Here is a 13,456-nt window from a genome sequence, read left to right on the forward strand (position 1 = left end):
CCACCCAGTTGTTTTGTATTGCCCTATCTGCGTGCATTCCTGCTGTGTTTCTGTGGAGGGTGGGTGTGGTATGTGTGCTGGGGTGAAATGGCGGGAGGAAGTTAAAGGCTGACTTCTCTGGAGGACAGCCATCCAAACCTATGTTCATGGAGCAGAGTCCAAGTCTTTCCATGGTCCCTTCAGGAATTTGGTGGAACACGGTAACCTTTATACCCATAGTTTACTAATAGCCATTTTCTAGGGCTTGTATTTAACAGCTACTTTGAAGGTCTGTACAGAGAGGTAATTTCCTTTTTATAAACAAGGTAACCAAGGTCAGGTGAGGTTAAGGAATTCAAATTCACACAGCTTATAACTGGTGCAGAAGGACACAGATGTTTGGCCTTTTTTCTCTTACTAAAGGGATTTTTTTCCTTTAGTATTCAAGTTCACACAGCCTGTAACTGGTACAGAAGGGCACAGGTGTTTGGCCCTTTTGCTCTTACTAAAGGGATTTTTCCCCATCATTTGAGCTGACCCTTGAGGTCCAAAAGTTGAACTCTGTCCTCTAGTTGTTTTGTTTTCCTGCAAAGTGTTCAAATCCATTACATCCATGTCAGTCAGCTAGGCATTCTCCAGCTCACCTCAGTGACCCTACAACAGGGCGTGTCACACAGTGGTGGTTCCTACTTGAGTTTGCGCAACAGGCCAGCATCAACTTTGGACTTTGGGTCTCACTCTGCCCCATACAAGCTGTGTGACCTTATGCAGATGTCTTAACTTCTCTGATCCTATTTTTTCTCATTTGTAAAGCAACCACAGTGACACCTGATTCAGATTCCTTTAGCAGATTAAATCTGTAAATCACCTAACAGATGGCCTATACCAGCACACAATAGATGCTCCAAGCACATTAGTGCCTTTCCTTGACTGCTGGGACATCATTTCAGCAATGAGTACATCCTCAGTGTATTTAATTTCGTTTTTATGCCTAAGTAACTAGGAGCATGGCATAAAATTTCCCCGTCAGCCTCATTTAAATTCATTTACGTGTCTGTGATCACTTCAGACCCTCTGACTTTTAATTAGCACCAGCCTCTTCCATCTTACTGTTCCTGAGGAAATGAGGCAATGAATGATCTTGCCTGTCCAGATCAATGAGAACGATCAGAATGAAGGTTCTGGGGATTCTCACTGCTGCTTCCCGGATCCAGAGTGACCTTTAGCATTACCTGCCATTTATGTAACCAGCACTTCAGGGTGCCAAGTGCTTGGCAGTCACTTTAGCTGTTTTCACCTTGGTGCGGTGAATCAGACTGATTTTATTACCCATGTCACATGGTCACACAAATAAGAGCCTCTTCCAGAAGCTGTCCAGGAGTGGGGGTTTTGTTGGATGTGTACCTAATCATTACTCAGGAACAAAAGTTGCCAGCATCATTTTATAGTGTTCCAACAGGGAGAGTGGGAGGCCTCCTCTGACTGACCTGGGGTCCAGAAAGTACCCCCTTATATCCTCCCCACCTTGGTGTCCCTGTGAAGCTGTCACATCCCCCCACCTCCTTGTGTCCTGGCCTCTGGGTGTTTATGGGCCACCTGCCATCTCCCTACTAGGGTACAAGGTGTGTTTGAGCAGGAACTTACTGGATCTGGTCCCTGCAACATCCTTGGCACCTAGGATAAGGCCTAGTACATGACAGGTGATCAGTAAGTATTTGTGGGAGGCATGGATGGATGGGCAAAACTTCAGCTAATTCTCAGAGGGATTTAATGGGACCCTGCCTCTCTGCATTATCTTGAGGGAAATGTGTCTGCAGGCTTTGGTGGCTCCTCACAGGCTTTGGTGTGCTCTCAGGTTTGCCAGAATGTTTCCCATTGTTTCCACTGCCTTGACAATTACCCATAAAGAAGAATGAAATTCCAAGGAGGAGCCCACCCGTGGGTGATTAAACCAGTTCCCACCTCCCCTCGCTCATTCATGCCGGGAGGCCTCCCCCTCAAGGTGCCCTTGCCATGGAGTGCCCTTCTTCTTCCTGTCCAGCTGCAGAACTTCATTCATTCCTCACAATTACAGAGAATCCAGCATGTGTCAGCGCTCTGCTAGGTGCTGGGACACGGTGGGGACCAGGCCACAGTCAGTCCCTTCAGTGTGTCTGTGAACATTGAGAGAAAATCAAATAAACAGCGATGACCATGGAATGCCCCACGTCCTGTGAAGACGCCAGGAGGGCACCTGAGTGCTGGCGGTTGTCAGGGGTGGAGCTGAGGGGCGGGTGCTCTAGGGAGCAGTCCTGCCAAGTCCGGGTGGAGGGAGCTCCTGATACACAGAGCCGCGGTGTGGGTCAGGTCTGCCCCAGAAAGAGAACCAGCAGGCTGTGTAGGGTGTGTGTGTGTGTTAGTCTCCTCTTCCTTCACAAAGTGCCATAAACTGGGTGGCTTAAATGGCAGAGATGTATCCTCTCACAGTCTGGAGACCGGAGGGCTGGCATTGGCCGTGCTGGTTCCTTCTGAGGGCTGTGAGGGAAAGTCAGCTCCAGTCTCCTCTCCTGGCCCCAGGTGTTGGCTGGTGCTCCTTGGGGTTTCTTGACTTGTGGCCACGGTCTCAGCCTTCATCCTCCCAGGGCCTTTTCCTTGTGTCTCTTCACATTGTCTTCCCTCTGAGCATGGTGTCACCAGTCGCATCAATGAGGGCCCACCCTGATGAGCTCATTAGGACGCGATTACCTCTGCAAAGACCCCACTTCCACATGGGGTCACATTCTGAGACACTCCGGGTTAGAACTTCAACATACCTATCTTTGGGGGGTAGATAAAATTCAACCCATAACCATATACGTTGTTTTTGCTCTTTATTATGATGTTATTGTTTTGCTCATAAGAATTTATAACTGATTAGATGAGGCCCACCCAGATTATCAAAGATAAACTCCTGACTTAAAGTCAACTAATTGCAGGTATTTGTCAGGGGTAGGTGGCTAGAGACTTCCCTCCAGAATATCAATTACAGTTTAGTATCCAAACCTTGACACCCAGAGAGGCGGTATTGCCTTCATATGGAAGACACGCAGATTATTTCTTTCCTGCGCAATGATGGCCATGGCCTGTTATGGCTGACTCTGTCAGTTACGATCACAGGAGCTGCCCAGCGTCTCTTCCGCTTTTCCTGAGAGGAGGGTTAATTGGCTCTGGGCGAGCTGTGAGTGCTGTCCTTGCCACGCTGGAGAGCAAGTGTCAGGGCTAAGTGGGTCTGACCCTGAGGGCAGCCTCCCCAGACAGGCCTGTGGACGTGCAAAGAAATAACAGACCCACCCTCTCCTTCTTCCTGCCTCCTTCCGTCCCTTGCTTCCAGCCCAGTCCATCCAAAGTGGTCAGAGTCCAGAACAGCTGCAGAAACACTGGTGTGTCTCTGATTTTGTTTTCAGGAAGGCATTTTCCTATAATACAGGGTTTCACTCAAAATTCAATTCCAAAGCATCAGCCTAATGCAGGACCCCTGTCACACAGATAATCCATTCTTACAGGAAGTCTGAAGATTATTGGCTATCGGTAATTGAAAAAGGCCTTACTGTTTCCTGGGACACCTGCCACTGGTGTGGTGTCGTGGGAAGAGCACCTAACTAGGAGTTAGGGACCTGGCACTCATCCTGGACTGTTCTGAGCTGGGATCTGGGCAAGTCACTGTCTTCTGTAGATTTCAGCTTCCTTGTCTGAAGGATGACAGGATTGGGTATGGTGATTTCTGAGGTTCCCCACAGTTCAAGGGAACATTTATTTAGTGTGTACTCCCCAGAGTACAAGCTCCAGAAATGCACAGATTAAAAAAAAAACAAGTCCTGTTCTCAAGGGGCTCAGAGTCTTGTAGAGACCACACTCCAATTCTGCAATTCTGTTTTTACTATTTTCCAACCTCAACAGGGTTTTCATTTAAAGTAAATCCAGCTGGTATTCCTTGTGGACACAACAATGGGAGGGGAGGGGAATCACAGTGTACTGGGTATTAGTTGAAGGCCTGGAAGTAAAATACATGTTATATAGAACAATGTTGCCTTTGACCACCACGCCAAACTATAAAGAAGACATGTTTATTCCCATGAGGAGGATAAGGAAGTTAAGACGGATTACATAATTTTTCCAAAGTCTTACAACCAAAAAGTTGCAGGCTTGAAACCAGGAATGGAAATCAGTCCTGTCTGAGACCCAAGCCCCAGCCCAGTCTATCATGCTGTCACCCTAGTTGAAGACTACAAGACGTGGCCCATGAGAGGGGAGATTATTGGCTATCGGTAATTGACAAAGGACTTGGAAATTGGTTGTACCTCAATGAAAAATTTAACCAAATAAATTTCTGCCTTTTGAGCATTTGGTGAGTTCATATGAACAGTAGGCTGGCTAAAGTGAGGCTGGGAACAGTTCTCTGTCCCACCAAATGTTGCTGACTCCTGAAGCCTCTGCTTGGACCACAGGTCATTTGAGATCCAGGCCACATTCCCAAAGGAGTCAGTGCTGACTGTCCTGATCTATGACCATGATATGATTGGGACGGACGACCTCATTGGTGAGACCAAGATTGACCTGGAGAACCGCTTCTATAGCAAACACCGAGCCATCTGCGGCTTGCAGAGTCAGTATGAAATGTAAGTTCCCCTTCCTGTGGAGACATTTGGTGTTCTGAAGCCACAGCATTAGGGCTTTGGATTCTGCATCTCAATCATCTATCTCTAGGAAGACCAGATCAGCTTTAATACTGCAAATGGGCTCCATATTAGCAAGGCTGGTTTGAGGAAACTGTTCAGTGCACCTGAAGGTTGGTGGGGCTGGGAGGCAGCTCTGATTTAGAACCAAGGGCAAGTTCTTAAAGAGCCAAGAGCTAGATTGTATGTGTTCACTCAGACTGCTGTGCCAGGTGGTCAGGGTTCCCTGGGAGAGAATGATCCCAGCAGAAGAACGATTAATAGAACACAAATACCAGTATCCCAGCTCAATATAACTAACACTATGGTGTGCTTTTAATAACCAAGCACTTTCTGTGGAATGTCTCATTTCCTCATGCAAATTTCACTTCAATTCTTTTTTTTTTAGAAGAAAGGTACATTACTTAAAAAACAAACAAATAAACAAAAATTCTGCAAAGGATTTTTCTCTCAAGCTGCCCGGAAGTCTTGTCTTTTATGCGAACTGTGTATCTACAGAAGTGTTTGACCAAAAAGAGAGAAAATAAAGCAAAGCAAAAACTCTAGCCTCAAGTGTATAGAATAGCAAGTTAAACCTGAAGGAAATGGCACAGGTTATACTTGGGTGGTCATTTTAATGGGGACCTGAAGGTGTGTCTTCCAAGGACAAGACCGGCCTCAGCCTATCTGTGTTCCTTCCGCTTTCCAGAGAAGGGTACAATGCGTGGAGAGACACGTCCAAGCCCACTGAAATCCTCACCAAGCTCTGCAAAGACAACAAGCTGGACGGACCCTACTTTCGGGTTGGGAAAATACAAATAGGACATCAGGTCTTTTCTGGAAAAACTGTCTTCACGGAAGAGGATACTGGCAAGTCCTTGATGTTGCTCTTTTTAAAAAAAATCCTCGTTCTAGTGGCATTTTTGGCTAGGGGGTAGAGGGACATCTAATTATAAAAGTCATGTTGGTCATAGTAGGAAGTATGACAAAGGGAGGGGGATAATGAGACTCAGACTCAGAGAGAGCCACGCCGCATGCCAGCGTATTTCCTTGCACATGTGTGGTATCATACACATAGCTTTGGTCTGTGCTTTTTCTAATTCCAGTAGATCATAATGATTCTCTTTGGTCCTTGGAAATAATGATAATACTCCATTTTATGGCTATGCCATTTATTTACATTGTGTTCATTTTTCTGTAGTGCCAGTGCTACACATTGGACTTCCGTGTTCAATGTGCATTTTTGTTTCCACAGTGTATACCCTAGGAGTAGAGTCATTGTGTCAGAAGGTAGGCAGTAGCCTTAAAAGGAATAAAATATGTATATTTGGACACACCCAAATTACTTCATAAATATACCAATAACTATCCTATTTTAACACTAAGAAGTAGATTTTCTACATAAGTGTCAGGGGACACACCACCAAGATCCCAGAGAAGCTTCTATAAATTTAGGATGAGAAAAAAGCCAATTTTACATAATGATACAGAAAACGTCTTGTGCTGTCACACCCACACATTTGATGCTTAAGAATTCTATGTGAGTCAGTACTTTTGATGCAATGAGCCTGAACAAGGGCATTTTGACATGATGTTGACTACCACTTTGACATTCAAGTTTTTTACCTTGTCTTTTTGACCCTAAGAACCTATTGGAGGTTCTTATAGGTAGAGTTATGGCTATTTAGATGGTGCAATAATGACATATTGATTGATTTTTGTTGAGAAAAACATTTTTTCACAATCCATTCCACTAAGCCAATTTAGTTCCTTAGCTGATATTCTACACTTTATGATGGAACAATTACTTGTTTTTCCCCACTAAAAGTAAGAAGTTATATTCAAAAGACAAGTTCTCAAAAGATGAAACTTTAGAACAAATATTTAGTTCATAGGTCACTTGTTCATCCCTATCAATTTTTTCCCAATTGTAATTGTTGCTATCAGGAGATTTTGTTTGTGTTTCCATTTTTAAAAGCCAAGTTAAAGTTTCTTATATCAAACTTGGTCATTCTAAACTTGGTCAAGAAGATTTTATTCTTTCAACAATTTTTGTCTTATTTTGAGGGTTTTATTTCCACCACAAATTACCTTTTTTTGTAGAATGACAGAGGAGAGAACATTTCCCATGGGCAGGCATCAGTGGGAGGGAGACCCCAAGCAGCCCAGAAGGACAGACGTAAACACACACTGTGCCCATTTCCCTACCTTGCTTAGGGCTACCCCGATTTCCCAGGCCCTCTCTGTGTAATGTTAGCAAACAGTTTTATATCTCCAAAAGCATACCCTCTGCATACCTGGAATCCAAGCTTGTTATACAGAGACTCCGGAGGAATCTGACGTAGGGGTAAAGGGAGCCCCCAACTCCAGAGCCAAGACCACTGTCAAGGTCCTCTCGTGAACTCATCTCGTTTTCCTCTCTCTGAACTTTCCATCTCTTGCCCCTTCCCTCCCCTCTTTCTCCATCTCTTTCCATTCTGCCTTTTTCCCTTTTCTTGTCTGCTGTCTTTTCTCTTTCCTTGATCGGTGGTATACTTAAATAAACCTTTAAGAGAAGTGTTTTACAATACATCTGGCGGCCTGTCACCTGTGTCCCTGCAGGCACACACATCTGACAAGTCTCTTCCTTTGTCTTTCTTTCCTGCAGATGAGTCTGTGGAGTCCCACGAGCACTTGGCCCTCAAGGTGTTACACTCCTGGCAGGATATCCCCGGAGTCGGGTGCAGGCTGGTTCCTGAGCACATAGAGACTCGGCCGCTGTACCACAAGGATAAGCCAGGAATGGAGCAGGTAGAGGGCGAGATGGTCTGGCCTGGTGCGAGTGTTCATCCCCAAGGAAAGCGGCTTTGATCCTAAAAGTTAATCTGTGTGCCCAAACATAATGGCTTTCATCCAGGGGCGGTTTTGACACCCCTCCCCCTCCGGAATATTTAGCAATGGCTGGAAACAATTTTGGTTGTCACAGTTGGTGGGGAGTGCTACTGGCAAATAATGGGTAGAGATCAAAGGTGCTGCTCAATGAAACATCCTACAATACGCAGGTAGCCTCCTCCCAGCAGCGGATTATCCAGCCTAAAATGCCAACAATGCTGGGTTGGAGAAGTCCTGACCAGAGTTAGTTTGGGGCTTACTGCTTTTTCTTCTTTATAATTTGAGTTATTAAAATCTTTTCAAAGAATCCCATCATCTGAGAAACTTCAAAACCCATCTGAGCTGGGTGTGGTGATGTGTTATCACACATAAAACACCTGCTTGGGAGGCTGTAGTGGGAGAATGGCTTGAACCCAGGAGTTTGAGGCCAGCCTGGGCAACAGAGTGAGACCCTATCTCTCTCTCTCTCCCTCTAGGAAAACTGTGTGGTTAATAAGTTCTGTGGTTAACTGGCTGCAATCCACTGGAAAAAAAAGTAAGTTCTGTGGTTACAAACAGATTTGGGGTAAGGGCTTGGGATTATCAAATGGATTTAAAATTTTATATATATATATAAAAGAAGAATATATATAATTCTTATTTATGTATATTATATATATTATTTATATATTAAATATATATTATATATATTATTTATATATATTAATATATATTATATATTATTTATATATTACATATAAAGAGGTTTATATATATTTACATATATAAAATATATATAAAAGAAGAATATATAACTTTATATATAAAGTTATATATTCTTATATATATTCTTTATATATAAAATTATTATTAGGCCAGCTCTATCTTTATAGAGCTTTGTGACCCTTGTTGTCAATTGAGGGTCACTTGGGTAGTATAGACCTCTTAACCTATTAAGAAAAACATGGGCCCCAGGTGCACTCTCCAGAAAAAATTAAAATTTCTCCCCAGGCTAGAGTAAAATGCTGGTTATTTGACAATATCCAAACATTTAGGGTATTACCTTGTTTACAGAGAGTTTTATGTGCTGTGATGTTCCCTTGACTGAATGTAGTGGTCAAAGAGGGTGACCTAACCCTCAGTGACTTACTTGAGAGGGACTGTGTGATTCTTTCCAGCTCTTCCCTCTCCCTCTTCCCAGAGAAGAGTAGAAGGAATTTGGGACCAGTAGAGAGGACCCATGGAGTTTATATATATATATATATATATATATATATATATATATATATATATAAACTTTATATATAAAGTTATATATTTAAAATATATAATATTTTTATATATAAAAGAAGAATATATGTAATTTTATATATATAAATTTATATATAAAACCTTTATATATAATTTAAAATATATAATATAAAATAATATATATATAATTATATATATAAATTATATATTTAAAATAGATAATAGTTTTATATATAAAAGAAGAATATATATAATTATATATATAAATTTATATATATAAGAGCTTCTTCTTTATAAATATAAAATTTAAAATCCATTTGATAATCCCAAGCCCTTACCCAAAATCTGTTTGTCACCGCAGAACTTATTAACCACACAGTTTTCCTAGAGAAGCAATAGGTGGTGGCTTACCTTGAAGAACTGGAAGAAAGAAGCCATGTAGAAAAATAACTGGAGAGCTGAGATAGGAATCAGAAGGGAAGAGAAGAAAAAAAATTTTTTTTAGAGTCTTCCATGTACTCGGCCTTTTACATAAGTTATCTACACTATTTAGAATGACCATAGAATTATCTATCCAGACTGAGGCCGTCGTGAGAGTGAATGAGGGTACTATTGATAATTCCAGTGGTACAAGGGACACACACCAGGATTTTCCTAGCTAAATAGATATGTGGGTCACCTTCCTCTGATTCCTTAACACAGCCCTGTGATGTGCTTAATATGATTCTTTAAGTATAAGGAAACTGAGGTTCAGAGAGTTTAAGTAACTTGCTCCAAGTTACTCAGTGGTAAGAAGTGGAGCTGGGATTTAATGGAGAAAGGCAGCTTTCTCTATTCCTAACTCTGTCTCCAACCCCATGCTGGCTTCTGTCCCAGCTTTGGACTCACTTACTGTGTGACTTGGGCAAATAATGACAGCCCAATTATAGCAGGACGGGAATACCTGCCCTGCTGTCCCAGCAGGGAGGGGGAGGTAACCTGACAATAGCATGTGTAAAAGATGGTGTTGAGAAGCTTATGATAGTTCCCTGAAATTCACTAGCAAATGTTCGAAATCTTTTGATTTCTGGGATCTTTCATTTTTCCCATCAGATGAAGCTTTTGATTAGGGTGTATATTAATGTATCTTTAGAGAATGCTTTTCCCTAAGTCTCCATTGGATTGATTCTTCTCTTCCCAAATATTAAACCTTTGGTTACATTTTTTCCCTTACCCTGAAAAGCCTTGTTTTTTCTAGCCAAAGCCCTTCCCTTACCCAAAGCTGGATATCCCTCATGCTCTGGTGGAAACCCCCTCCTTCTTGTACAATTTCCCCCGGTCATCCTGAACCAAGTCCCTTACTCCTGCCTGAGCCAATGGAGTGCTCAGAATGTATATGGCAGAGCTGAGCACGGATCCACCAGGCATTCACCCTATCTGGGGTCTTAAATCCCTTCCAACAGGGTAAAGTATCATATATGGACAAAGCAATGGATGGGAGGCCCTACTCTTTCACTAATTAGCCACAGAACTTCAGGTAACTTTGTTGACTTCTCTGAGCCTTGATTTCTTTATGGGTTAACCAGAAACGTGATTGGGTGAGCATTAACAGATGTTAAGGTACATCAGAAATGAAGAAGCGTGATATTGCTGACAGACGTTATTATTGTCCTTTTAATCCTTGGGAGCTTATAGGAAAAGTAGGGTCTCTGGGGTCAACAGACAAGGGTTGAAAACAGATCCTGCTACATTCTGTTTGTGTAAGCACGGGCAGGATGTTTCTCACCTGTTATCTACCCCAGGGAGGATATCACAAGAGTTCATGAGATGACTGTCAGATACCTAGCACTTACGTCTACCACCTAGCAGGTTTTCAGCAAGGGTTTCCTCTCTTTTCACCTGCTCTTATGCTATAATTTCTAAAATAAATAAAAGTAAGTTCTGTTTTTGTCACCATTATGCTGAACATCTATAAAGCCACCAAGCTGTACCCAATACACATTTCTAACAGAGGATCCTTTAAAGCCACGAATGGTCAATTGCCCACGCCTCCACCCTCTTCCAACACTAAAAGAGGTCATTTTTCTTAACAAGGGCCGCCTGCAGATGTGGGTGGACATGTTCCCCAAGGACATGCCTCAACCTGGACCTCCCGTTGACATTTCGCCAAGACGGCCCAAAGGGTAAGTCAGCTGCAGCCCCACCCTGAGGGGAAGAGACCATGGCAGCAGACTAAAAGTTCTTGACATTTTATCTGGTGTCTGGCAGGTTACCTGGTAATCATAGCCTCACTTTCCACCTGACCAGTTACAGCAGAGGTGGGTGATGGCAGTGGCAGTAATGTGGTCCCTGTCTTAAGATAGGGGCTTCTGAGCTTCAGGTTTCTCATCTGAAAAATACTAGTTAATAGAAGGAAAATCTTCTCAGAGTTATTCTGAGAACTCTAGCTTGGATACTTGGTTCCAAGACCCTGAGTATTGGCCTGCCTGAACTTGGCAAACACAAGGAAGCTTATGGACCAAATCAATACTACACCCACATAGACATCAGGTAACTCAGCTTTCAAGGTCATCAACCTGATGCTGCCTTCCCTCGTCCCAGGTATGAATTGAGGGTGACGATCTGGAATACTGAAGATGTCATTTTAGAAGATGAGAATATCTTCACAGGGCAAAAATCAAGCGATATTTATGTTAAAGGGTAAGATTGTCCACAAACTCCATCCTTCCTTTTTTTCCCTCCTCAGCTCTTTAAACCCTAACCAGATCAATGCCACATTCCACACCCCAGGGAAGGAGCCCATCTTACACACTCGGTTAGATAAGAACACTTTCTTTGTCAAATATTTGTATTACTGGGCGGTGCCTGTGGCTCAGTGGGTACCAAGGGTGGTGGGTTTGAACCCAGCCCTGGCCAGCTAAAATAGCAGTGGCAACTGCAGCAAAAAATAGCTGGGCATTGTGGCAGGCACCTGTAGTCCCAGCTACTTGGGAGACTGAGGCAAGAGAATCGCTTGAGTCCAAGAGATTGAGGTTACTGTGAAACTACGATGTCCACAGGGAGACCTAGACTCATTCTCCAAAAAAAAAAAAAACAAAGGAGATAACCCCAAAGAAATAGGATTTTAAAAAGCAGAATTAAGATGCTCTGAAACTGCTGTCTTACTACCAATTCAGGAAATATTAAAGTGTCTTCAAAAACGGTATTTTACTATGGTTTAAAATAGGGAAGGATTCTCGGTAAGGTGGAGACTTCCAGAATTCTAGCCTATTAAAATGTAGTGAAGGAGATTCTGGTTCCTCCCTTACACTCTACCCAAGCGGGTCTCCCTAGGCTGCCAGTTTCCCCCAGATTGCTAAATTTAATAGTCTTGTTTCATTTTAGTTCTTGTTTTAATTAGTTAGTCCTCCCCTTCTAGCCCTAGAGGAGCATTTGTCATAGCTGACCACTCCTTTTTGAAATGCCTCGTGGCCCTAACTTCTGTAGCAGCACCTTTCTGGTTTCCTTCTAGCCCCTCGGTGCCTTTGAAAGCTCATTTCTCTTTGTCTAGGGGTTAAACAGCTCATGGCGCTGTCCTGTGTCCTTCTCATCTCATGCGATTTTATCTTACTCCCCTTCTCATCCACTATTCACTTAAATAAAGTGGTTCAAATAACTGATGGCTTTCATCGTCATCTGATTTTTGTTCTTGGTGAGTCCTTTCCAGATGTGCCTGTCTTCTTGGATTTTTCAAAAGTAGCACCTCAAGTTCAACAAGCCTGAAACCAGAATGATGATCTCACAACCCCACACTGTCTCTCCTCAAGGGCTTCTTATCTCAGGGACTAGTACCGTCATCAAGTCAGTGTCAGGAGGCCCAAATCCACAGAACCCTGCCTCACCGACTTCTCCATTTCTCACTATCAACTCTTGTCCATTTTCCCTCTCAAAATGCCATAGGCACTGCCCATCCTCTCCCTTCTCACTGCACGCCCCTGTGACCTTTTCCTCTGTTATCTCGGCTGGGACACTGCACGCCCCTGTGACCTTTTCCTCTGTCATCTCGGCTGTGCCAGTTACTCTCTGAGCTGGGCTCGCCACACTCTCTCTTGCCCTCCAGTAATTTGTTCTCTGTTATCTTTCCAAAATACAATCTAATCATGTCAACCCTGTACTTAAACCTCTTTGATTATATTCTATTTTCTCTGGATAGAGATTTAACTCCTAAATATACCCTGTAATATCCCCTAGGATTACCCTCCAGCTTCATCCCACAACCCACTTCCCCTGGCTCTCTGCTCTCCAGCCACACAGCCGTCTTTTCTCTTCTTAGGATGCATCCTCACCTCTTCTTAGGATGCATCCTCACCTCTTCTTAGGATGCATCCTCACCTCTTCTTAGATTGTATCCTCACCTCTTCTTAGATTGCATCCTCACCTCTTCTTAGGATGCATCCTCACCTCTTCTTAGGATGCAGCCTCATCTCTTCTTAGGATCTGTCCTCACCTCTTCTTAGATTGTATCCTCACCTCTTCTTAGATTGTATCCTCACCTCTTCTTAGATTGTATCCTCACCTCTTCTTAGGATGCATCCTCACCTCTTCTTAGGATGCATCCTCACCTCTTCTTAGATTGTATCCTCACCTCTTCTTAGGTTCTATCCTCACCTCTTTTTAGGTTGTATCCTCACCTCTTCTTAGGTTGCATCCTCACCTCTTCTTAGGATGCATCCTCACCTCTTCTTAGA

At 43.1% G+C, this 13,456-nt stretch overlaps 1 protein-coding gene across 5 annotated transcripts in view; it reads left to right on the forward strand.

The window, feature by feature from the left end:
- The window catches only part of FER1L6 (fer-1 like family member 6), a 166,324-nt gene that overhangs the window by 124,122 nt on the left and 28,746 nt on the right, over positions 1-13,456 (forward strand). For all 5 annotated transcript variants that reach the window (XM_053559093.1, XM_053559094.1, XM_053559096.1 and 2 more), the window contains 5 exons: positions 4,443-4,613; positions 5,359-5,519; positions 7,297-7,439; positions 10,824-10,912; positions 11,331-11,429. In XM_053559093.1, the coding sequence (XP_053415068.1) occupies positions 4,443-4,613; positions 5,359-5,519; positions 7,297-7,439; positions 10,824-10,912; positions 11,331-11,429 (663 nt within the window). The remainder of the gene's footprint in view (positions 1-4,442; positions 4,614-5,358; positions 5,520-7,296; positions 7,440-10,823; positions 10,913-11,330; positions 11,430-13,456) is intronic.

The sequence above is a fragment of the Nycticebus coucang genome, chromosome 13 (genome assembly GCF_027406575.1).
Source record: "Nycticebus coucang isolate mNycCou1 chromosome 13, mNycCou1.pri, whole genome shotgun sequence".
NCBI classification, from domain to species: Eukaryota; Metazoa; Chordata; class Mammalia; order Primates; family Lorisidae; genus Nycticebus; species Nycticebus coucang.